Genomic DNA, 27202 nt, shown 5'->3' on the forward strand with positions numbered 1-27202 from the left:
CATGTCGTCCTCTCTACACTCCCAGCCTGCTGCTTCTAACAAAGGAACCTTCACTTCCTCCCAAAGTCTCCCTGGGTCCCAGCTACCTGGTGTGCTGATTGGCTGAGCTCTGGATTTCACCAGCCTTTCAGGCAGGACAGGGTTCACTTCTGGTTAACTCTTTAGGGGAAGGCTGGCTGGTCACTACAGGGGGATATTCTGTTTGCTTGCTGAATTGCCGTTTGTTCTTACACTTAAAACAAACCAGAATCAAACCACAAGATCTGGGCCGAGATCCATAAGAATGGGTACTGCGGCTGCGCAGGACCCTCATGGTAGAATGCCGCAGCTCCTCGGGGCAATCGAGCCCCGCCTCCATATCTTCAACGTGCTATTTAAAGGCGAGCTGGGTGCCCTTTTCTTCAGTTCTTTTCCGTCTGCGGTTGCATTCAGACCTTGGGCTATTGCTCCTCGTCGGATAAGTTCTTAAGGAGAGGGCACACGTATGAGCTTGTAGAGGCTTATTCTCATTGTGCTAAACTGTGGCCTTACTTTGCATCTGGCCAGACTACTGTTCATTGCAAGAATTCCAGTTAGCATCAGTACTAATGTTAGGATATCCTGTATCTATGATATAGATCGAGTCTTCCAGGACCTTATACAGTGTGTTGCTAGTTATTCATGTGTTTCTTGTCTGAATCCCATCCATTATGCTGAGGACTTGTGTAAAAGTTTCTTGTTAAAGGCCAAAAACATGCTTTATGAGCATTTATTTACAGGGCAGTGTAATCCAAGGGTCATTCTTGGATCCAAAGAAGCCATATTTGGGTAATAAGATCTTAGCTTATTTTATTTTGGGGTCATGAATTGTATCAGGTCTGTGCATGGCTCAGAATGTCAGACTCAGATAATGACATGACCCATCTCAACAGTGGCAGAGGGTCCATTTTGTCCACCACCACATTTTCATATCACTATAGAACTCAGATATGTCTGTCAGTCCCTCCCTACACCCCCTGTTTGCTGCCCTCTCCTCCTCCCCCTCCTTTACCTGTGACTAGATGGGGACAGAGGACAGGCTACATTGCTTTCTCTTTTTTCCAACAGGAGCATTCAAAGAACTGCTTTAACTTCTGCGGCTTGAGTCTTGCTTTCTAGGTCCCTGGGTCATAGCTACAGCCTCAGAAGAAATCCATGAAGCATTTGGGCCACTCTGGGACCTAGAAGGCAAGTTAAAGGGGGAGGGGGAGGTCCCTCTTTAAACTCAAGCCACAGAAGAAAAAGCTGCTTGATTGATCCACCAGGTCAGAGGTGGTGGAGGAAGAGAAAGCCGCAAGGGGTTGGCGGGTGGGCAGGTGTGTGCAAGGTCCAATAGACACATTAGGGTTCTACAGTGACAGCAGAGAGCTCTCAAAAATTCCAGCTGTTGGAGGCTCCCTCCTGTCATTGCATAACTCCCTCCAACAATGTTCCACCAAGGTCATATCAAGTCCAACACGACGTACAATTCTATCAGTTTTTGTAGTGCAGCTATCCTAACTCAAAATCTAAGGATTACCTCTTTTTTTTCTTTATACAGATATTTGGGACTGCATAGCAACCTGTTTCTTCATAGACACAGCACATAATGTCATAGATTACATTGATACAATATGGAAAATTCTAAAACCAGGAGGAATATGGATCAATTTAGGTAATGCTCTATCTTAGATTAACAATATTTAGCAGAAGAGGATATAAAGCTCAGATGAGGTTAATGGGAGAGAAACCTGATTTATTGCCACATTAATCTGAAGACTTACTGGACTAATGAAAGGTTGTATAGTGTTCAGAATGCTGACTTGTGTAGTGTCACACTTGTTAGATGAAGTTCAAGCTTCACTTTCCCAGTTTCTTTAGGTAGGGCTGTGGAAAAACTCTGCTTGAAATCCTGGAGAGCTGCTGCCAATTAATGTATCTAGATGACCCAATGGTCTGATTCACTGTAAGGTGGCTTCCTGTGTTCCTGTCTCCAGACCACAGTATCCCGGAATGGGAGAAGAGGGTGCTCCATATTCTCTCCTTCCTTTCCACCCAAATTCATCTTGGGTTTTTGTGTGTGTGTTTGGGAGAGTGGGATTGTATGCAAGGAGAGTATTTGCAGATAATTTATCAATATGATGTACAGAAAATTTGAAAGTTAAGATACTTGTTTTTCTTATATACTGTAGGACCTCTGCTTTACCACTTTGAAAACTTAGCAAATGAGTTATCTATTGAATTGAGCTATGAGGATATAAAACATGTCATATTACAATATGGATTCCATATAGAGGTAAGGATTTTTGTATTGTTATCCCACCAAGAATAGTATAAAGCATTGGCTAAATGAATTCAAAAAGCTCCCCACTCAACTTTATCTTCTTTCAGCGCCTTGCATTCTTATATTCAGTAACATGTCCATTTCTAATTAGCTAAAAATTTGGAAGCTCTTTCATCATTAGATCAAAATGTATTTTGTATCTATGAACTTTAAGATAGCTTGGATCTGGATCTGTTACATTCATAATAATGGGTTCTGTGCCTGCACAGGACCATTCAGACAGAATTTGTTCACTCGCAATGGCACCTAGCCCCGCCCCTTGCACATAGTGCACTTCTGTTTATTTTGGTGGTTAGGTGCTTCTCCCCTCAGTTCCTTTCTGACTGCCATTGTGTCAGTACCTCAGCAACATCGCTCCTTGGATTGGATCTTTATCTAAGAGAAAAAGACTTTGATATTGTTACTAAAATCCTCTGACTTGGACTGGACTAGACAAAGCTTTATTTTATCAGACAGAACCCCCCACAAATGGATGAACGGCTTGGTTTTGACACAGAACGGAGATTACTCTTTTGCTTATTGACTAAAGTACTTGAGTACCACTTAAAAAAAATTTTTTTAAGATGGAAAAGAAAAAGACTTTCAATATTTAAAGTGGTATTCAAATACTTTAGCCGATTACCATGATTTAGGTTTGTTATGTTTGGACAAAGAGCTTAATACATCTACATGTAGGATATGCCTCATGTTTTCATAAGAATTTTAGTGCTGCACTTGAGCAGTGATTTATGAGGATGTTTTCAGACCCAGAACTCCAATAGACATGCCCACGCCATCAAGCTCAGGCATGGCGTCAGTGTCTGGGACTGCCAAGAAAGGGCAGTCTAAATCTTTGACATTGGGGGAGTTGAGCTCAAAGGCAGATGCACAATTCAAGCAGTTGAAGCCCCCATCTGACAGCTCGCATTGGTGGAAGCACAAGTCCAATGGACTGTTGGCAATTACTACAGCATGGAGGGTGAGTGAGCTCAGTGCCCTTCGTGTTGATGTGCCCAACACATAGTTCCATTCTGATAAAGTAGTACTCAGGCTGGATCCAGACTTCTGGCCTAAGATCATATTCGACTTGCATATCAATTGCAATATTATCCTACCGACCTTTTTCAGGAATCCGGAGACATCATCCTTGGGGAAGTCCTTGCATTCCCCGGACGTGCATATGGCTCTTCTGTACTACCTGCAGATGACAAAGCCATATAGGAAGACCAAGCGCCTGTTTGTGGGCTACAAGGATAAAGTGAAAGGCTTACACATTTCTAGACAAGGACTATTCCACTGGATAGTAGAATTTATATAGTTGACGTACCAATATAGAAAAGTGGAGGCGCCAAAAACCATAAGGGCCCATTCAACAAGGGCTTATGCTGCCTTGGCAGGACGAGTGGCTAGCATCAATCTCAAAACATACGTATGGCGGCCACATGGTCGTTGGAGCATACTTTTTGTAAAACACTATGCCTTGGATCTTCGCTCAGCAGCACAGGTGAACTTTGGAAGGGGTGTGCTGAAAAGTTTTACTTTAACATACTGCACCTGCCTCCGGACTGACAGCTAGTTAGTCACCCATTATTATGAATGCAACAGATCATGATCTAGATAAACCGGTTGCTTACCTGTAACTGATGTTCTGGAAGTGATCCATTGTATTCATAAGACCCTCCCCTCCCGCTGCAGTATGCAAATGAACCCAAAGCAGTGATGTATACTTGTTTAAAAAAAAACAACCCAGCCAAACACTTACCTTGCTAGGAAGCAAGTGATGCTTGATGGACAGTCTTCAAGGAATTGAGGGGAGAAGTACCTAACTGCCAAAATAAACAGAAGTGCACCATGTGCAAGGGGCAGGACTAGGCATCACAAGGAACTTACAAATTCTGCTGGAATGGTCCTGCGCAGGTGAGAACCCACTATTATGAATACAATGGATCATTTCCAGATCATTAGTTACAGGTAAGCAACCTGTTTTTTTCTTAATAGTATTTAATACGGTTTCCATATAACTATAGTGATGACAAGTGTAGCACAGAATTTATGTAGTGTTAGTTAATTGTGGCACCAGACAAATAGTATTAGTGACTGTAGATGAGAAAAATATTTTGAATGAAGTGCATTCAAGGATACTGAAGACAGTGTTTACTTTCAGGTGGAAAATGAATCTGTTTTGACAACATATACTGTGAATGAACTATCCATGATGAAATACTACTATGAATGTGTGATGTTTGTGGTTCGGAAACCAGAGAGCAGTATCTGAAACGGATTATTGAAGGGAAAAGATGCTAGTGCTTTTGTCAATAATGTTAGCACAAAATGGCCTCCAAGTGAAGACTGGATTCAACCTCATATCAACGGTGCCTTCTTACGCCTCACACAATGTAGCTGTTTTCTTAATAGCTCCTATGATATTCAGATATGTACTTCTGGATATTTGTATTCTGGTATGAATGTGAGATGTGAACATTCATAGACTTTTTAAAATTCTGATAAGCATTGTTGATAAGGCTGATAATTTTAACATACCATTATTGCCATTCAGGTTCCTGTTATACATCAATTGTCTTTGTATTACAGATTACTTTCATATTTCTCCAAAAGATTCTCTAATACCATTTGAATTGGTTTGTTATCCCGTGTTGTATAGAAGGCAAAAAGAAAGTCCTTTAAAATACTGTTCTAGTGACTCACTTTCCTTGGGAATTTGCAAATCTGACAAGCAGTATCATGCAAACTTAGCTCTCTACTAATGGAAGACTTGCAAAAACGTAAAGAGTTTGAAAAGATACATGCTATACATAAGTTAGGAAAATTGTAACTCATGAAACTGAAAGACATGTAGAGCTGAAACTGAATAATGTCACTTGTTCATGTTGTGAGTATTTGGTAGGTAATTTGAAATTCTGATATATGGCAGCAGTCATTAAAACTTATGTTTAAGTTAGATTGCTAACAGCGCCCACGTTACTCAAGCTTATGCTAGCTTTTCCAATCTGTCTGCACTGCTGCGGGCACCTAAGCACTGGTAGCCTTGCACAAAAACACAAATACTTGCATTTGTGCACTGACACATAGGAGCATATTGTTTCCAATGTAAGTTGCATTCCCAAAGTACAAGTGCACAACTGGCTCTTGTGTAAGGCTGCTGGCACTTCCTTAGGTGCCCATAGCAGCATAGGCCAATCAGATACGCCAGCATAAGCCTGCACAACATGTAAATTAATATTTTGTTCAGTTGGAGTTTTTAGCCGCCATCCAAACTTACTGCTCTTTTGGACAGTAGAATTTGCCACTCTTTTAACTCTTCTATATTATGATGCATAGTGAGAAAGAGAGAGAGTGTGTGTGCTGATGCTAGGATTTTGTGTGGATCACCCAGATAAGCTACCTCTTTACTGCATGAAATTAAAGTTCTGATTGTATTGTGCCATTGAAATCTGAAATAGTGGGTTTCACAACATATGTACAAGTTTGTGTGTGTGAGACCACTATCAAATTTACTAAAGAAAGTTTCAAATCTCTCAAGGCATAAGATAAATTAGGTACTTTTCTCCACACTGAATTTACTGACTTGTGGAAAATACAGTCCTCCAAATTACTTCTGGTGTGTTAACTGAACTACATGGCTTCACCTTCAAAAATATGTTAAGCTATTAAGAGGTATACTAAGGAATCACTGAAATCAGGGGTTGTAAGTGGCTTTGCTGAGGACACCAAATAACACAAGTTTGCAGGGTGTCCAGAATTGTAGTTCTCCTTCTAGCAAGGTCTGGTTAAGCAATGATGCTTTTAACTTTCCCCCCATATTTAAGGGAAACTTAAAATACAGTTTATTGCTCAGTGAGCAAAATTATTTTACTCATTTAAGCTGATAAAATAGTTCAGAATATTGAGTAAATATTCAAACTTGTATACTTTGATTGCTCTGGCTTAACAGAAATTGCAGAAAATCAATGCTTTGAACTTTTGGCCCCTTTTTATGTTACCCACATTTTTAGTAAATATGTGATTAGGTCCCAATTCTCCCTGCAGATTTTTACTTTAATCTTTCTGAAATCACTGGGTCTCTCTTCCTTGTACCTATGCTTAGGATTGTGGGTTTAGACTGGAATGCACCAGGGAAGCAACACACGAGGAAGCAGCAGCTGTGGTAACTCCTCTGACCTACACTAGAACTTCCTCTTCCTCTCTTACCTGTTCCGTATTGCTGCTGGAATAGGAGCAATTATTTGTCCATTGCTTCTTCAGAGTGTGTGTAGGAAGACCTCAGAATTGAAATTGAAATTTTATATAATATATATAAAATAAAAACATCCACTATTCATCAACAATCTAATCACTTTGCCGTGAATATCAAAATTTGTAAGAGTTGCTTATTTTTGTACATTTTTTTAGAATTGAAAATATGGTTATTTTAGGCTGCATATTTGGAGCTCAAATTTCACACCAATTCTTATGTTCTGCATTTCAGAATGAAGCCCCTTGCACTGTTTTTGAATCAAAAAAGAATTCTTTTTGTCTTGCTTTCCCATCCCTCAATTGAGTGCCATTTTTCATTCAGAAATACTTGACGCTATTCTCACTTCATGAAATTTAGTACTTTCAAATAACTAATTTTTGAGAATTATATTCAGATTTTCTCTTCAACATGTACATCTGAGTAAGGGCAGGGTGAATACTGATTAATATTACAAATTAAAATTCACTGCTTTCTAAAATTCATGTTCTGTATATTATTGACAGGACTAATCATGTGTATCAGTCTGTCTTTGTTATTCCTTGAAGTTTATGTACAAAGGAAAATTACCTATTTTGGTCAACTGAGGCTAACAGTATAGACAATTTAAAATGTAACAGGCTATTTAGTGTAACATTTAAAGCTGTATATTCCAACCATTAAATAATCTGAGTAAACAGAAACATGTAAGGCATCCTGTATTTTAAAATGAGTTCTGAAATCGGCCATGAAGGTATGAATTAGAAGCCTTGTTACAACATGATATCCAGTTTATTAGCAAGTAAACTTTATTTTCCCCTCTTAATCTTTCCTATAAGCATTGCAAATATTTTGTTGGCTTTTCTATAATGACAATCTAGGTGTATATTTTCACCTGAATTCTTTCCTCCACTTTTTATCAACTGCCAGATGTATAGAACCACAAAAAGGACCTGGAATCTATATTTGAAGGACTGAAGTCTGACTGGCAAACAAAGAACACTGGCATTGCTATGTTTACAATTAGCACTAACAAATCACAAGTAGGGATGTGCTGAAACGCAATTCGGGTGTCCAAATCACAGGCACATGCCTTTTAAAAATGAGGGCTTACGCAGCCCCGAGAGCAGGTCCATAACTGATTTTCCTCCGATCGCCGCCATTGCCATAGTCCTAGCACTCCCCCAGCTATGCCTGTGCACCATCTCCCAGTTGGGCCTACTCTTCTCTGCTTTAAAGGGGCTGTGTGAGCCCTCATTGTAAAGGGATGTGCCTGTGATTTGGACGCCTGAATTCCATCCACATCCCTAATCACAAGTTTCAGTTTGATATGCAGAAAACACTATTGTCATACTCCACAAGTATTGTGGGAACATGTATGCACAGGGCTCAACAGAGCTTAGTTTTCTTGCACACATGAGCATGCATACTGGTACCACAATGGGAGAGTAGCGGTAAGGGGAGTTCAATAAAGTGGGTCATATCATTAATGTAAAGTTGTGCCATTGAGTTGGTGTAGACTCCTGGTGACCACAGAGCCCTGTGGTTCTTTGGTAGAATACAGGAGGGGTTTACCATTGCCATCTCCTGCGCAGTATGAGATGATGCCTTTCAGGACCTTCCTATATTGCTACTGCCGGATATAAGCATTCTTCATAGTCTGGGAAACATATCAGCAGGGATTCGAACTGGCAATCTCTTGCTCGCTAGGCAAGTTATTTCCCCGCTGCACCAGATTTAAGGCGGAATCATTAATGTAGGCATATTCAATTGATCTGGATAGTGATCCATTGCATTCATAACATTGGGGTTCTGCGCCTGCGCAGTGACCTCACGGACCGATTAGCTAGCTCCTCGCTCCGCCCTCAACTGCCATGCACGAGGCTGTGCTGTCCTTATCTCTGGCAGTTGGGGCGTGTCTCTTTCAGTTTCTGTTTGACCGCCGTTGCGTCAACACCTCGGACTTTTAGCTCCTCGGATAGATAATATTTGGATAAAGACTAGGATTGGAATTGGACCACGGAAAGGAACTTGAATATTGGACTGTGTACGGATTTCCCTTCAAAAAGTAAGCAAAAAAAGATCGTTCCCAAGGCGAAAATGGCTGAGGCCATGGCGGCCAGGGATAAACCCAAGACAACTTTTAAACGCTGCTTCGAGTGCAAGGCAAAGCTGCCCTCCACGGACATGCATGATTCCTGTTTGCTGTGCCTAGGGGAGCAGCATAACCTGGTGAGTTGTAAAATTTGCTCATCGTTTTCGAAGCAAACTCTGAAAAACCGGGCGTTAAGACTGTGGGCAGCACTTTATGATGATGCACTCCGCCCGCCGACGCCAAGACCCTCGACCTCGATGTTGGGGGTGGCTTTGATACTGACCATGATATCGACCACAAAGTCAGGCTCGAATGCTCCTGTGGTGGACTCTGCCAACAGGCAGTCGAAAGCCACTGAGGAAAAGGAGTTCAAGCAGCCAGAGGACGTGGGGAAGAAGCGCCACCGGCATAAGCAAAGAACGCTCAGGTCGTCGATGGAAGAAGAACAGGAAGCTTCGCGCGCCCCCCCCCCCCCCCGAAAACATAAAAAGAAGACTCGAGTCCATAGTCGAACTCTGTCGCCATTGCCGCTCCAGTCCGATTGTGAGGACTGGGACTCCACGGAGTCGACCGCTTCGACGTCGTGGGCCTCGGTGTCGAGAGACAGTACAGGTCTGCCGATGTCGACAGGGACGGTAATGATGGCTGCTCCGCAACAACCGGATGCTGTGGCATTCTCGATGTCTGCACAAGACTCATTGGCACCGGCACAGGAACTGCTGCTGTCAACGCCGACCTCAGTACCGAGACCCGTTGTGACATCGTGCTCGGTGTCGAGGGATGCCTCGAGTCACGGCACCCTTCAGCACTGTCGGGGAGCAATGGAGCTCACCCCAGCGCATACCCCACTGGTCTCGCCTGCCATGACTCCACGGCAGGAGTACAAGACAGAAGACTACCTTGATTTTGGAGAGGATGCTGCGGAGAGAGGGATAGCAGAGGGTGCAAGGACAAGAACTTATTTGCTGGCCCTATTGGATTTGACTGATATCACGCCAACTGAGTCAACGTTTCATGGCTTCACGGGTGTGACTACTGACCAGGGTGCCAGGTTGCTGTCGGTACTGAATACGCCGACGGTCCTCCCGGTGCCGAGAACCCCATCAATATCACCGCAGCGTGTACCACTGCATTTACCCACTCTACTAAGGCCAGTGCAGCACGTTTCAGCAGCAACGAGCCCGGTGCAAGCACAGAGGCCAACAATGATGGATAGGGCAACCCTAACTGGGCTGTCCCCATTGTTTGTCCGCCCTCCTGCGACGTGTTTCACCCACCCGGCCACCTTGCAGTCTAGCCACGTGTGTGGATTTACGCACGCCCCACCGGTGGTTTATCCGGCGGACTATGCCGAGTACAAAATCTGGAAGGCACAGCAACAAGCTGGGGTTTTGGTAGCCCAGGCTGCGGCCCCTACACCTGAACCTTCACCCAGGGGTGCACCTATGGCGGCACCACCGTTAAGCCAGAGGCAGAAGGTGCCGGTCCCACCAGTTGAGGTACCAGATTCTGGGGATGCAGATTCTTCAGATATGACAGAGTCAGATGAAGGCGACCCTTCGATCCCGGAGGGACCGCTTGAGCCATATCTGCCGTCTCATGTGCCCCCACACACTTCGGTATCGCCCACAGAGGAATTGAAGGCATACCATATCCAAATTCGTGAAATGGCAGAAGCCTTGGGGCTTGAGTTGAAACAACCAGAGTTGGACTTAAAGGACCCCGTATACAATATGATGGCGCGTGCCAAAGTGGCACACCCAGTGTGTCTACCCATGCTACCGGCGATAACAAAGGCGGCAAAAACAGCCTGGGAAGTTCTGCAGACATCTACGGCTACTTCTCGCAAGCTGGAGGGGCTATATCAGGTGCAGGACGATGACAATGGCTACCTCATGAAACACCCGGTGCCGAATTCACTAGTCATAGAGTGTGCCTCTGCAAGAGGGGGACAGCGTCATTCGACGCCCAATGACAAGGAGGGCAGAAAGCTCGATGTGCTGGGCCGGAAGGTCTATGCGACGTCGAGTTTGGCAATAAAGCTTGCGAATTACTCTGCATGTCTGGCGCGTTATGGACACCATATTTGGGATACGCTGTTTCAGGACTCGGCGACGATGTCGTCGGAAGAGTTTCAAGACAATTTTTAAAAGACATACGAAAAGTCCACAGTGGTGACAAGGCATCTACTGAGTACATTCAAGCATGCTGCTGAAACAGAATCTCAGGCAATGACTACTGCCATAACTCTGCGTCGCCATGCGTGGCTATGCTCGACAAATCTGCAGCAAGACATGCGCGAGAAGGTGGAATATCTGCCATTCGACAGCAAAGGGCTCTTTGCTGAGACTACTGATTCGACAGTGCAGTCTTGGAAGCAGTCAAAATTCACGGCTAAGACATTCATGGCAGCCGTGGGCGGACAGACATCTAGGAACTGCATGTTCGGGCAACAGCAAGGCCGGATGGCCTACAGACAAGACAAAAGGGAATACAGGAGACAGTATAAGCCTTACCAGCGTAATAAGCCCTATGCCCAGCGCCAAAGAGATCAAAAACAAGGCAAGGACCAGCAAAAGCAGTCTCTTTGATGGGATGGTCCATCCACCTCTGGGACCAACAACACCATTGAAACCAACACCACCACAGCAGAACGAACCCAAGGCCCACGACATCGGTCTTGTGCAGGTCGGCACATCCATCAAGCTGGCCAGCCACGCTCGAGCGTGGCACCATATAACATCAGACCAGTGGGTCTTGAAGATCATAAGGTCTGGCTATGTGATAGAGTTCAAGGCTTTGCCACCCTTTCAGGGAATAACATATACCAGACCAACCCAGGTGCTGATGGAAGAAGTACAAGTGTTGTTGGAAAAGCAAGCAATCGTACCAGTGAGGTGGATGGACAGGATGAGGGGGTTTTACTCCCGTTACTTTCAAATCCCCAAGAAGGATGGGGGATAAGAGCCCTTATTGACTTAAGAGAGCTGAATTTATATGTAGACACAAGGAAGTTCAGAATGATAACCCTGCAGAGCATCTTACACCTTCTAGTACAGGAAGAGTGGGCCGTCACCCTGGACCTGAAGGACGCCTATTTTCATATAGGCATGGTGTTGCCATTTGGCCTGTCCACAGCGCCACGGGTATTCACCAAAGTGATGGCGGCTGTGGTGGCTTACTGAAGGACCAAGCATATAGTAATATATCCGTACTTAGACGATTGGCTGATGGTCAGCGACGAAAGAGAAGGGTTACTTTCGCAAGTCCAGTGTGTACTAGATCTTCTGAGAGACCTGGGAATTATGGTGAACTTGAAGAAATCCAGGTTGGAGCCCAGAAGGCGGGTAGATTATATAGGTGCAGTTTTGGACATGCAGGAAAAAAGGGCTTACCTGCCGGAGTCCAGATACCAGCAGATTAAGGAACTTATTCACCTGTTTCAACAACAACCGGAGCAAAGGGCTGTGTCAGTACAGAGGCTCCTGGGACTCATGGCTTCATGCAATACAACAGTTTGCAACACTCGGCTGCGTATGCGCACACTACAGAGTTGGTATCTGAAAAGCTTCCCCCCGAACCGTGACAGTCAGCATAAGTGGCTTACGCTCCCCAGTGCGGTGCTAGAATCCTTGCATTGGTGGACAATCCCGACCAACTTGCTTTCAGGGGTACCTTATCAACCGCTCACACCCACATGCAGTGTGACAACAGATGCCTCCCTGCAGGGTTGGGGTGCGCATTGTCTACAACATCAGATACAAGGACAATGGTCGTGTCAGCAAGGGAAAAAGCACATAAACTATCTGGAGCTCCTTGCTGTATTTTTAGCCTGAAGGCATTTCAGCCGCTGCTACAAGGGAAGGTTGTGCAGATTCACCTAGACAACACCACGGCAATGGCGTACCTAAACAAGCAGGGAGGTACAGTCTCTCGGTCGCTCTGCGCACTGAATCAAGACATTTGGGACTGGTGCATAGCTCGAGACATAGTTTTGATGGCAATACACATCAAGGGAGTGGACAATATACAGGCAGATTGTCTCAGCAGGTCGCTGCTGTTCAGTCAGAAACACGAATGGGAGATGAATATGATCTGTCTAAGGACCCTCTTCGACGAGTGGGGATGGCCAACTGTAGATCTGTTTGCAACAGCTGCAAACGCAAAGTGTCCAGCGTTTTGCTCTCGTGCGGGTGTAGGCGAGAGATCACAAGGGGATGCTTTTCAATACAGGTGGACCAAGAGTCTGTTTTGCCTGTTTCCACCACAACCATTGATATCAAAGGTTGTTGTACAGATGCTCAGGGACGCCACGACGGGCATCCTGATAACGCCATGGTGGCCCAGACAACAGTGGTTCTCAGCGGTGCTGCATATGTCGAGAGGGGTCTACCACAGATTTCCCAACATGCCAGATTTGTTGACTCAGAACGTCGGGGCGCTACGACATCCTCAAGTAGAGACTCTAAGACTGACAGCGTGGCGCATAGGTTACTAAAAAGAATACTGCTAAATAATAGAAACAAGTCTACGTGCCTCAATTATAATAGTAAGTGGAGGCGTTTTAAACAATATGCCAAAGAGCATGGGTTTTTCCCAAGGAGGGCGAATGTTACTCAGGTATTGTTGTATATGACAACTCTTAAGATGACGGGCTTGGTGAACATTTCTCTGAAGGTTCACTTGTCAGCGATCTCAGCAGAACATGGGGGTTGGGACAAGGCTACGGTGTTTTCTCACCCTGAATGCAAGAAATACCTCAAGGGCCTGAATAATTTGTTTCCACCAATTCGACGCCCACAACAACAGTGGGATCTAACTTTGGTGCTGCGGGCAATGACTCGAGAGCCATTCGAACCCATGGCCGCAGCTTCCTTACGTTCGCAAACCCTAAAAACCGCCTTCTTGATCGCGATCACCACGGCCCGGAGAGTGAGTGAATTGGCTGCCCTCTGGATGGACCGGCCATTCATGCAAATTTATCCACATAAGGTCACGCTACGATTGGATCCGAGATTTCGCCCCAAGGTGACAACGGATTTCCACATCAGTGCAGACATAATTCTTCCAACGTTTTTCCAAAAGCCAGAGTCTAGTATAGAAAAGGATATGCATACTCTGGATGTGCATAGAGCACTCTTGTACTACCTGGATGCCACAAGATGTTTGCGGTGCACTAAAAAGCTGTTTGTCCTATACAGGGGACCCTCTAAAGGAAAGCCAGTCTCACGGCAAAGATTGGCTCAATGGATTGTGCAAGCAATTAGGTTAGCTTATACTGCTCAAGGAAAGATACCACCAGGGTCTGTTACTGCGCATGCCACAAGGGCCTACGCGTCCTCGGCAGCGGACTTGGTGGGGGTTCCGATGCAGGATATCTGTAGAGCGGCTACCTGGTCGTCCAGCCAACCCTTCATACGGAATTATGCCTTGGACCTCCGTCAATCAAAAGGAGAGTTTGGGCGAGGCGTACTGAAAAGGGTCCTGCCATGAATGCTACCCACCACCAGGGGTACAGCTGGCTAATCACCCAATGTTATGAATGCAACGGATCACTATCCAGATAAACAGGTTGCTTACCTGTAACTGATGATCTGGAAGAGATCCGTTGTATTCATAAGACCCGCCCAGACCTCCCCGTGATGAATGAGCAGGACAAGAACAAGTAGGGACGTCAAAGAGACAACTGACGGTCCACCAGAAACTGAAAGAGACACGCCCCAACTGCCAGAGATAAGGACAGCACAGCCTTGTGCATGGCAGTTGAGGGCGGAGCGAGGAGCTAGCTAATTGGTCCATGAGGTCACTGCGCAGGCGCAGAACCCCAATGTTATGAATACAACGGATCTCTTCCAGATCATCAGTTACAGGTAAGCAACCTGTTTTTCAAGTCGACCTTTATAGGTGTGGCAAGTGTGACTTTACTTTATCCAACCCTATATAAAGCCCTAAATTGTAGGAGTGTGCAATTCGGATTTTCGGTTTTTCGATTCAGATCTGAATCGAAACACCCCTAATTCGTTTTTGGGTCCGAATCTGACCCACCCGAATCAACCCAGATCCAAATTAATCCAAATCCAAATCAATTTGGTTTTTTTTTTTTAAAAAAAGGGTCCCAGGGCCAAAAGAGTGGGGTGGGGTGGTAGTGCCTAATGGGTGGATGCTACCACCCAAATTTCAGAGGGATTGGGCAAAGGGCTTATTTTTGGTGAATTTTTGAAGTTTACACGTCTTTAAGGTTTTCCCCCATAAGGTATAATGGAGGTGTATCGCTTCACATAAGGGGGAAAGGGGTGGCCTAGAGTGGTGGGTTGGTGGTAGTGCCCAAGGGGGGCAAGGAAGCTAACAGAATTTTTTCAAAGGATTTGGGCAGAGGGCTGATTTTTGGTGATTTGTTGAAGTTTACGCATCTTTAAGGTTTCCCCTCATAAGGTATAATGGAGGTTTCAGCAGCCCCATAACTGCACTTGTGGGGTGCTGGGGTGGCCCAGAGCGAGTGGTGGTGTAGTGCACATAGGGTGCCAACAGGTACAGGGTTCTGTTGTTTCTGAGGTGTTCTGAGTGTAGATTCTTTGGTAGCAAATGAGATTTTCAATACAAAGCATGAATTCACTCTCATTTGCTTCCAAAGAATCTACACTCAGAACACCTCAGAAACAACAGATCTTTTTGCACTGAAGTCAATGGGAGGAAAAAGGTGGGAAATTCAAATAGATGTCAGAACTCAATATTAGGGGTGTGCATTTTGGAATTTTCTTGTTTTGATTTGTATCCGGATCGAAACACCCCCATTTTGTTTTGTACCCAAATTTTCTGAATCCCAATCAGCCCTGTTTTGTTTTGTAGCCGAATTTTCCGAATCCGAATCGATTCGGATTTTTAAAAAGGGTCCCAGGGCAAAAGGAGTGGGTGGTGGTGGTAGTGTCCAATGGGTGGAAGCTACCACCCAAATTTCAAAGGAATTAGGCAAAGGGCTGATTTTTTGTGAATTTTCTAAGTTTACACATCTTTAAGAATTTTCCCTAGGGAATAATGGGGATTCCAGAAAATGTATCGCTTCAAATCAAGGGGAAAGGGATGACCCAGAGCGGAGTGTGGTGGGTGGTAGTGCCCAATGGGGGCAAGGAAACTTCCAGAATTATCTCAAAAGAATTAGGAACATAGGAAACTGCCATATACTGAATCAGACCGTTGGTCTATCTAGCTCAGTATTGTCTTCACAGACTGGCAGTGGCTTCTCCAAGGTTTCAGGCAGGAATCTCTCTTAGCCCTATCTTGGAGAAGCCAGGGAGGGAACTTGAAACCTTCTGCTCTTCCCAGAGCGGCTTCATCCCCTGAGGGGAATATCTTGTAGTGCTCACACATCAAGTCTCCCATTCATATGCGACCAGGGCAGATCCTGCTTAGCTATGGAGACAAGTCATGCTCAGCCACAAGACCAGTTCTCCTCTCCATTGGGCAAAGGGCTGATCTTTTGTGAATTGTTGAAGTTTACGTGTCTTTTAAGATTTCTCCCATAGGGAATAATGGAGGTTTCAGCAGCCCCATAATTCCATTTGGGGGGCACTGGGGTTTCCCAGAGCGAGGGGTTGTGTAGTGCACATAGGGTGCCAACCACCTCCATACCCACAAGCCCTTGGGGTACTGGGTTTTGTGTTTCTAAGGTGTTCATTGTAGATTCTCTGGTAGCATATGAGATTTTTAGTGAAAAACAAGAATCCACTCTCATATGCTACCAGAGAATCTACACTCAGAACACCACAGAAACAACAGAACCCAGCACCCCATGGGTTAGCAACCCTTTCCCCTGGCCAATGTGGGGTCAGTAAAGAGTGGCAAGAAGCAAAAGAGCCAATGGGAAACAAGGAGGGAATTGTCAGCAGGTCAGCCCATGATTTAGGTCACCGATCAGAAGGCTGGAAGGGTGGGGAATTCAAAGAGATGTCAAACACAAAATGGAGACTGACTCAGAGATCACTACAAAATGGCGGTCCGAAACAACAAAACGTTTTGCAGCCAAAACAGGGACGTTTTGTTTTGTATACAAAACTTTTGGATCTGGAAAATGAGTGTTTTGTTTTGTCTACAAAACACCCAAAACAGGCTGTTTTGGGTACAAAATGTTTTGTATCCGAAACGTTTTGCAAATCCCTACTCAATATGGAGGAGGAAGAAGAAGAAGCACTTTATCGGCCACAAAATGGAGGGCCAAAACTACAAATAATTTGGAGCCGAAACGGGGGTGATTCGTTTCGGCTCCAAAACATTTCAGGAGGGCAAAAGGGATGATTCATTTTGGCAACGAATCACCCAAAACGGGCATTTTCGGGTACAGATTGTTCTGTACCTGAAATGTTTTGCACATCCCTACTAAATTGCTCAGGCCCTGGAAGCTAAAGAGAGCGCCTTTTATATAAACCCCACTGATTCTGGGGGTCATAATCTGGAGAGATCTGGCTGGCAACTCCTCAGAATTGGGTCTTTTCTATTGCCATTCCTGAATTCTGAAATGTGCTCCCCACTGAGATGTAGGCTGTGACTTGTTAGCCTTTCAGAAAGCCAGAGAACAATTAGTTATTGGGCAACTAACAAAGTTTATTATAAGGCTTCAAAAACACACTTCTTATTCGGGCATTTGGCTGTAGATAAATACTTTAAATTTTTACTGTTTTAATCACTTGTATACTGCCTAGAGATGTACATATCAGGCAGTATAGAAATATGATAAATGCTTCCCAGCGACTTGTATATGGAATGGTATTAAGATGTAATAAATAGCGTGCCCTATAGGTAGTGGCTCAGAGGTCCTCGCACGGTTTGTCTTTTCCTGTGGGTCTCCCCCGGTCAGTGTGCTGGACCCACAGATCCTTTTCTCTGCAAATGCAGAAGCGGTTACCTACAGGGCTAGCTGCTTGCATGTTTGGCTGTTTCCAGGAACAAACCACCCTCAGTTCACTCCAAACCTTAACCTTACCCTATCCTTTTCCTCTGTACAAAAATGACTGCAATTTTACTTGTTTGGGAGTAGGAATAAAGAGGTGATTCCACAGAGAAAGCTGTAAGTGCAACAATGCTATCACCTATTTTCCATCTCTAAAGGGTAAAGTGTGTGCCTTTGAGTTGGTGTCAACTCAACATCTACCCTGTGTTCTACCGAAGACAACCACAGGGCTCTGTGGTCACCAGAACACAGGGTAGATGTTGCAAAAAAAGGGGGGGAAAGGGGGAAAAATAGAAATCAGCATTTGTCCCGAGATACTGATGGGATGGCCAAAATTTGTCGACTTGGCTCATGGACTACATGGAATTGAGCAACATTTTAAAAAATAATCCTTCTTTTCTTTTGAATGAAACTCTACAGGGGTTTTTGTTGTACCTCTTACCTCCCAGGAAGAACATCAGAGCAAGGAGACAACCAGCCATGCCCCATCCTTCAGCCTGGAAAGCTGTTGAGACATTGTTTCCCTCCTCCCTGCCAGGTTGAACAGTCTGTTCTAATGGTCTGCTCCCAAGGGGTGCAGATACAAAGGGAACGCTTGTACTAGTCTCTGCCATTGACCAGAGGACTGCCGATATGTGTAGCATTGGCAGCTCCTCCATGAGGGCAAGCTGGGCTTCGCCGCCTCCAGTTGTCCCAGCCCTCCACTGTCAAACTCACCATTAGGGGAGGAAAGCCTGTCTTGCAGTACTGAGCATGAATTGTCCTCTGCTAAGCAGGGTCTTGCTTGGTTTGCATTTGGATGGGAGACTACATGTTCGTGCTGTAAGATGGTGTCATAACTCAGTAGTTCTCTCTCTGACATCTTCAAGTAGGGCTGGGAAGGAGTCTTGGCGGCAACCTTGGGAAGCTGCTTCCAGTCCATGAGCTGGAAGATGGAGCTCTGACTCAGTATAAGGCAGCTTCCTATGTTCCTAAGTTAACTTTTTAGGAGAAATGAGGCAGTGAAACCTCTTCTTTTCCCTCCCATGTGGACTGCTGGCACTTTAAATAATAATAATAAGACTGAGGAATAAAGTGGGGGAAATTTGTCATGATTTGTAGTCCCCCCCCCCCTCTGGTGACCATGTGTTTTAAGGCTGTTCAGGTGCAGTATGAATGAAGGACACATTGGCAAGTTCTGGGGTGGTGAGGAGAGACACTGGCTATGTTTAGCTTTTTAGGAACATAGGAAACTGCCTTATACCAAGTCAGACCGCTAGTCCATCTAGTTCCGTATTGCCTGCACTGACTGGCAGTGGCTCTCCAAGGTTTCAGGAAGGAGTCTCCCAGACCTGCCTGGAGATGCTGAAAAGGAATTGAATGTGGAAACTTCTCATCCATTATTTGCTGCTCTGAGAGTCCAAAAGCTTTGGTTGGTTTCGATATCTGATCACAGCAGATACACTATGAGAGACACAATGGGTTTTCTGATAAGATGACTATGTTGTCAACCTTTGTAATGCAAAGAGGGGTGGTGAAACTAGGGTGAGATTTTTTTAAAACCAATTTTTGTTGAGATAGGAATACAGAAACAAAGCTGAATTATGCAGAGTAGATGACCCCTACAATCTCTCAAGCTATAGTAATAGTAAGATAGCCAATGTAAAATATATAACAAACATAGCAGCAATGGTTGCTGATAGAACAATACGAACTGGTCAGGAAAACACACACTATACAGGTGAAACTCGGAAAATTAGAATATCGTGCAAAAGTCCATTAATTTCAGTAATGCAAATTAAAAGGTGAAACTGATATATGAGACAGACGCATTACATGCAAAGCGAGATAAGTCAAGCCTTAATTTGTTATAATTGTGATTATCATGGCATACAGCTCAGGAAAACCCCAAATCCACAATCTCGGAAAATTAGAATATTACATGGAACCAAGAAGACAAGGATTGAAGAATAGAACAATATCGGACCTCTGAAAAGTATACAGTGTACTGTGCTTGATTGGCCAGCAAACTCGCCTGACCTGACCCCATAGAGAATCTATGGGGCATTGCCAAGAGAAGGATGAGAGACATGAGACCAAACAATGCAGAATTGCTGAAGGCCGTTAATGAAGCATCCTGGTCTTCCATAACACCTCATCAGTGCCACAGGCTGATAGCATCCATGCCACGCCGCATTGAGGCAGTAATTGCTGCAAAAGGGGCCCAAACCAAGTACTGAATACATATGCATGCTTATACTTTTCAGAGGTCCGATATTATTCTATTCTTCAATCCTTGTCTTCTTGGTTTCATGTAATATTCTAATTTTCTGAGATTGTGGATTTGGGGTTCTCATGAGCTGTACGCCATGATCATCACAATTATAACCAATTAAGGCTTGACTTATCTCGCTTTGCATGTAATGCGTCTGTCTCATATATCAGTTTCACCTTTTAATTTGCATTACTGAAATTAATGGACTTTTGCACGATATTCTAATTTTCCGAGTTTCACCTGTAGCAGCAAAATGTCCTACAGATCCAAAACAGGTGCAAAAGTTAAAATCAGTAAAAATGCAAATGAGAAATAATAAAAACATCCTAAATTAAAGCCACAACTTAAATTTTAGAATCCCCCCAGCAAGCCACCACGTTTTCCTCCAAAATGTTTCTTCTAACATCAGTCGCTACACTTACAAAGCGAGCAACCTTTGTGGTTACATATTGCTCATGTCCATACAGCATGTCCTGAAAACTTGGAGAACTGCTGCCAGTCAGTGTAAACACTGAGCTAGATGGACCAAGGTTAGACTCAGTAAAAGGCAGTTTCCTATGTTTGGGGACGGGACTGTCGCTCAGTGGTAGAGTATTTCCTTTGCTTGCAGAAGGTTCCAGGTTCAATTCCCATAATCTCCAGGTAGGGTTGGGAAAGACTCCTGCCTGAAACCCTGGAAGAGTCACTGCCAGTCGGTGTAGACAGTACTGAGCTAGATGGACCAATGTCTGACTTGGTTAAAGCCAACTTCCTATGTTCCTAAACATATCATTATATTATTGACTGACACTGGCCCAGTTCAGATGCTATATAGAACCCTAGTTCTGTGCCCCCACTCTCCCGTCTACTTTCAGACAATAGGAAGAGCTGCCTCTCTGTAGTCAGTGAGACCTCAGAGAGGTGGGGGAGCTGGCTACGTGGGCTTCCTTCTTGACAGGACAGCTCACACAGCCAATCGGGCCAGAGTGAAGGAGGAGCTTCTTCCTCAACTCTGGTTCCATGGGGCCCAAACTGCATTGCCAGCATTTGGATGTAACACAGGCACTGCAAAACGAGTTAAAGGTGGCAATACCCTGACCAAAGGTGCAGAGTGGAGTTTGGCTAGGGAAACCGCAGGTCCCTTCTCACCCTTTACTTCAGTTAGCTGTATTCGGACGTGCATCTTTGGAAACGAGGTGAAGGGACCCCTGGTTTTCTATTTTGTCTGAATTCGGCATTTGTCTCGGAATTCTACAGGGTATGCCCTAAATGTAGTTCTCTTTCTCCTGCATACAGTGGCCGTTGGGTAATAATTAAGGGGAGAGGGAAACCTTTGTCTAAGAACACCAATCGCTACACTTTTTAAGTAAAAAGCACAAAATGCAGCTAGATTATTAGTTAGGTACAAGGATATCTGATACTCAGAGCAAAAATAAGACCACTGCACCTCTAGGCTGGTTATAATCTAGCTGGGGTTATACCATACCATCAGAAGTTAGTGTCATTAGCCCATGCATCAGAGTTCAAGCAGTTGGGGAGGTAGGGTGGATTTTGAGGGGAGATAGCCAAAAAGGGTAAAAAGCCCTTCTTCTCCCTTCTCAATTCCTCAACCTCAGTTCTTTTTAACAGTGTATGTGGGAGAGAATTGCTTAATCTGCATAATGTATAATGCCTGTGTGCAGTATAACATCCCATACCAGCTTATTTGGAGGTAAATTCAATGGTACTCAGGGAGACTTTAAGGTGATTCTCATGATGGAGAGAAACCAGGCTAAAGGAGCCCAGCCTGGTTTCCCCCCATCTTGAGAGCCACCTGTCCCTGAGGAACACTTCAGGGAACTGGCTGGGAGTGGTGGTGGTGTAAGGAGGCCTTCCTAAGAAAGTCCTGAAGTCTCAAGGATAATGAGAGGGCTAGTTAAAACAGTTAAGTAATCCTACTTACATTTTTTAATGTCTTTCAGAGTCCAATGGAAAGATATTGTAAAGGACTGATCTCTGACCTAATATGCTAACAACATACTAACAAATAAGTTATCAATGCTCTAAGATGGGTGGCTGTAATAGTACTATATCAGTAATATATCAAGACTAATGGTGCTGTATAAATAATAGGCTGAACCACTAAAGAGACAGAGGTCATCCACACAATCAAAAACTGTGTTCTACCTGGATTTGGGAGCTGTGTGTGCTCCCAATTTTTGATTGTGTGGAAGCAAGGTAAGAGGGAAACCTGGGTAGAAGTGGTTGTGTGGAAGCAAGGCAGGAGGAAAAGCTACCCACATACTCCTGGGTTGATGATGATGATGATGTATTTATTTATTTTATTCAAGTAGAGCTTGTAAGTACCAGCAGCTGACCCCGCTTTCCTGAGGCTCTCACTCTTTAGGAGCAACGTTGCTGCAGACCTCTGCTGGTGGCAAAACTGCAGCTCCCAGTGGGGCCCAAAGTGCTGAGTCAGCAGTTTCCGATGGGTCTTGCATCATTTCCTGGGCTGGCAGTATAAAAGAGCACGCTGCCCTGGGCATGAGCTTGCTGCCAGCGGGGTCACCACCAAAGGGGCACTCTTTGGGAACTGCAAGGGCTCCATTCTGCTTGCTGGGTGTAACTCTGCTTGTAATCTTAGCTATTTTAATTATGTCCAAGTGAGGATATGAACCTGGGGAAAGCTGAGGTGCTTCAACTAGAATGGTTAAGAGCAGAGGAAGGTATGGCGTGGGGCCTCGTTTACATCGGAAGAGGGGAAGAGTGGCTCAACATTTTATTCCTATGCCTTCTTCTGGCTGTTCTCATAATGGGAGGGTTCCTGACTGCTTTACCAGCATGTCCTTTGGCTTGCTGGTGCTGGTATTTAATGCCAGGTCAATCAAGAATAAAACCTCTATTATCCAACCTCGTTTTTATTACGGAGACCTGGGTGGGGGAGTTGGAAGAGATTAGTCTTTCCCAGCTGTGTCCACCTGGGTATTTAATGCAGCATCAGCATAAGATGGAGGACTGGGAGTCACTGTAATTTATAAAAGCTCTGGTTTTTTTTCTTCTATTTTCGGGGGGGGGGGGGTCTAAGTGAGTGCCGGTTCAGAGTGTTAGTACCCGGTGCTGGCTTTCAGGACAGAGTGGTAGGAGTGTGCACAAACCCGATGTGCCCTGTTCAGTTCAAGTCTGAACCTGACTCGAACCAGGCATGTTCAGTTTTGTGCTCACCAAACAGACCCCCGGCTTGGCTCAAATTCAAGTCGGTTTGAGGGTTCTAAGGTGGTTTAAAAAATAAAAAGAAAAAAGTTCAGGACTCACCACTGGGTCCAGGGGAGCTGCTGTGGCAAAGTCTCTGCCATCCCCTCTTCCCCCTGCTCTTCAAAGGGCTGTTATGGCCTGTTTGAGGGGCTGTTCCAACCCTTCCTCTGGTGGTGGCAGCCATTTTGGAGGCCACCACTGATTCACCCTGGCCATTTGTGTGGCCTGTAGGGATGTGCACGAACCGCTTTGGAGGCTATGCTTTACTGGGAACAGCCTATATTCTGTGACGATATCTATAACAATTGACAATAAAATTCTGGCATCCCAGGTCCTTGGGAAGGACTCGATGTCTGGATAAAACAAACCAGTCAAGAACACCTGTCTGACTGTGTAAACAAGCATAATAATAATAATTCAATTTCTATACTGCCCTTCCAAAAATGGCTCAGGGCGGTTTACAAAGAGAAGTAACAAACAAATAAGATGGTTCCCTGTCCCCAAAGGGCTCACATTCTAAAAAGAAACATAAGACACACACCAGCAACAGTCACTGGAAGTACTGTGCTGGGGGTGAATAGGGCCAGTTACAATATCTACATGAAACCACTGGGAGAGGTCATCTGGAAATTTGGCCTAAGGTATCATTAGTATGCAGATGACACTCAGTTGGATCTCTTTTTCATCAGATGCAGGTGAGGCAGTGACTCTCCTGAATCAGTGCCTGGATGCAGTAATGGACTGGATGAGGGTGAACAAGCTGACTCAATCCAGAGAAGACAGAAATACTGCTGGCTGGTGCTTCCTCTGCCTGGGTGAATGACATTCAGACTGTTCTAGATGGGGTTGCATTCCCCCTGAGGGACCAGGTTCACAATTTTGGGGTGCTCATTGATCCAGCACTGTCATTAGAGGCTCAAGTGGCCTTGGCGGCTTGGAGTGCCTTTTATCAGCTTCAGCTGATACACCAACTGCGACCTTACCTGGACAGAGATAGCTTGGTCACAGTTACTCATGCTCTGGTAACCTCTCACTTGGATTACTGCAATGCATTGTATGTGGGTCTGCCTTTGAAAACCATTTGGAAACTGCCATTTAACAGTCCTGACCATGGGTCTTTAACAGACTTCTCCTCTTTCCCCATGATTTTGTGTAATCTCTTTAGAGCCACCTGTTAGTGACCATTATCCCATCTTGTGGTAAAGCGTTCCCTATGTGTATTATTTATTTAGAGTGCCTTTTAATAAACATGACAGGGGTGGCTTACAGTAACACATTAAAAAGCAAGGCACAATCTAAAAACAACCAGCAGTGACATATTTAAAACCACAGAGAAAACCAGTGAATAATATGATGTGGTCTATGACTTTTGGACTTTTCATACTTACTAGCTTAACCCGCACAGAGCATCTGCACGCTAGTATGTGATTGTTCCCCTCACCTCCTGCCACAGCCCCCCCCCCCCCCACCTCAGAGATCTCTCCACCCTCACTTGAGCCGCATCCCTGCTCCTTCTCCTTCTCCATCCCATTGATTCTACCCCCCTCACCCATCTTGGTAACAGCTGCAGCATTGCTGGTGCCTATTGGCCAAGCTGCAGCCCCCTGTCCCCAGAGACCTCCCCACTCTCACCTGAGCCCGCTCCTGCTCCTCCACCCAGGAGCAGCAGCAGCAGTTGACCGGGTCCTTCCTCACTGCTACTGCCATGGCCACTCGTTCCCCTCAGGCTACTGACAGGACCGGGCCTGTCCCTTGCCTGCCTGTCTCTGTGAATGGCCTTGGTAGCCCCAAACAGCAGCAGTGGGTGACTGGGCCCTTCCTTGCTGCCACTGCTGCTGTAGCCACTAATTCCCCTCAGGCTGCTGACAGGCTCCATTTTCTCTTTCTCTGTCCTCCACTCGCTCTTCTCCTCTTTCTTGCCTTTCCTCCTCCCTTCCTGAGTTAACAGATCTTGTTTCCTCATCTAATTCACACACATATATATATGGCTCTCCTCTACAATCAAGAACATCTTCAGAACAGTTGCATTCCAACTGACCTTAACCATCACAGGCTCCTCCTCCCTATCTATATATGGAATCCCCACTGCCCAACCAGGTGCTTCTGCTCGTGAACTCTCATGAGAGCTGCTACGCATGGGATTAGCCACAGGTATGCCTTAGAGAATTAAATTGTCTTAAAATCTTTCCCCTAAACCTTTGTACAATGGGTGGCTCTGGGTGGTTTAACGGAAAGGAAAGATTGTGCCGTCAAGTTGGTGTCGACTCCTGGTGACCACAGAGCCATGTGAGTCAAGTCAAGTAACCTTTATTATGGTCAGAGACCAGCCTAAAATTACACATTAAATGAAGTTCATACTAGAGAAAAGTTACATGTTGATAGAAGTAATTGCAAATACGATGATAGATATTGTGAAAAGGATAGAATTAAAAATTAAAAAAAACAAGCTGCAAAACTAAGAAATTAAAATAGCTAAGAATACTATTTCCATAATAAAATGCACAGAAAAGATAAAAAGGGGGATTTGAAATAGTAATATAGCTGGAAATGATTACATATGTGGTAAGAAGCTAGAATTAAAATTAAGAATAGTTAAAGCTAAAATGGTTACCATAAATTGGAGTATTACTAAAAATGGTAAAGTTACTATACATTAATCTAATAAAATATAATGCACGGCCATAGCGCAATTGGTATAATACATTATTATTATTACACTTATATTTTGCTCTTCCTCCAAGGAGCCCAGAGCGGTGTACTACATACTTAAGTTTCTCTTTCACAACAATCCTGTGAAGTAGGTTAGGCTGAGAGAGAAGTGACTGGCCCAGAGTCACCCAGCTAGTATCATGGAGTATGGAGGTGAGTGTTATCAAGAATAAGATTAGGGGAGCCCATCAGCTATCATCCTTCGCCGGATGCTAATTGCAACCACCCAGAACTTTGCAACGATCTTTGTGGAGTGGGGGTTAGAGTCAGCAGCAATTGAGTATAGAAGTAACTTGTATGACTCAGAAGCTTGTTCAGCAGTGGGGAAATAAGGGCAGCATGGATGTCTCTGGAGAACAGGCAGTATAGGACATGCTCAGTGGTTTCCATTTGTTCTCAGCCACAGGGCATAATCGCTCCGCGAACGGGATCTTTCTGTAGCGACCCTCTATTACTGCTGAGGGGAGACGGTGGCAGCGAGCCAGAGTGAACACCCTTCTATGGTTTGGGGCCTCCAGTTGAGAGAGGTATGTTGCAGGAGAGACCATATATCTAAGCTCCTCACTTATACAAAATTTTCGGATACTGCTGAGATCTGCTTGGCGCTCAATGTCTGTGATGCGCTGTTTGATTATAGCTTTTGGCTGATCGTAGCCCACGTTGATCAGTGACAGAGGGGTGAGGCCCACGGTAGCTAATTTCATCTCAATTGCCTGAGCCCATATAGAATGGTAATCGTCATGAAGGGTTAGAGGGGCAAGACCAATTGGACTGAGGGATAGTTTAAGCTAACAGGAGAGAGTGGCCACCCACACCCTAGCCTCAATCTTGATCAGGCCTGTCTCCAGGCGTAATGTAGCACTGGAGACATATCTTGGTACACGCAGCGCTGCCCTGAGGAACTTGGATTGTACCCGTTCCAAAGTCACAATATTGAGGAAAGGGCCCAATTGAGGACCATAGAGTTGTTTAGCTAATGGCTTGGAACAACTCGAGAGCTGCAGGGACATAGTGGCCTCCTCTTGTGTACATAAATTGAAGAATAGCGGAAGGGCTTCTCTGAGCATTTAAGGTCACATGATCTCTGTGGGCTTTTCTGGAGCCACCGGAATGAAAGACTACACCCAGGTATTTAAAATGAGTCACTTGTTCAATTTTATGTCCCTCGATCCTCCAGGAATTGATCATGGGCCTCCTAGCAAAGGCTATTATTTTACGTTTGTTATAGTTGATTTCCAGACCGTCTTCCTTGCAGTGTAGTGTCAGAGCCCTCAATGTTCTTCTAAGGTCAATGGGAGTTCTTGAAAGGATGACTGCGTCATCTGCGTATAGTAGGGTGGCAAGGTGTCTCCCGGTGAACTTAGGAGGATGGAAGTCAATCTTGCTGAACTGGTCCACCATTGAGTTGATGTAAAAATTAAATAGGAGTGGGGCCAGAATGC

The 27202-nt window shown here is 44.9% G+C and overlaps 1 protein-coding gene and 1 long non-coding RNA gene across 6 annotated transcripts in view; one reads left to right on the forward strand and one right to left on the reverse strand.

Moving 5' to 3' along the window:
- The window catches only part of CARNMT1 (carnosine N-methyltransferase 1), a 22872-nt gene extending 15495 nt beyond the window's left edge, over positions 1–7377 (forward strand). For all 5 annotated transcript variants that reach the window (XM_053288860.1, XM_053288858.1, XM_053288859.1 and 2 more), the window contains exons 6-8: positions 1559–1672; positions 2190–2293; positions 4485–7377. In XM_053288860.1, coding sequence (XP_053144835.1) covers positions 1559–1672; positions 2190–2293; positions 4485–4595 — 329 coding nt within the window. In that variant the 3' untranslated portion in view covers positions 4596–7377. The remainder of the gene's footprint in view (positions 1–1558; positions 1673–2189; positions 2294–4484) is intronic.
- Positions 2326–27202, reverse strand: part of LOC128342048 (uncharacterized) — a 26648-nt gene continuing 1771 nt past the window's right edge. Inside the window, exons 2-3 of the long non-coding RNA XR_008314736.1 lie at positions 3440–3518; positions 2326–2716 (exon numbers count right to left, since the gene is read on the reverse strand). This is a non-coding gene — a long non-coding RNA (uncharacterized LOC128342048). The remainder of the gene's footprint in view (positions 2717–3439; positions 3519–27202) is intronic.

This window comes from Hemicordylus capensis, chromosome 2 (genome assembly GCF_027244095.1).
Source record: "Hemicordylus capensis ecotype Gifberg chromosome 2, rHemCap1.1.pri, whole genome shotgun sequence".
Lineage (NCBI taxonomy): Eukaryota > Metazoa > Chordata > Lepidosauria > Squamata > Cordylidae > Hemicordylus > Hemicordylus capensis.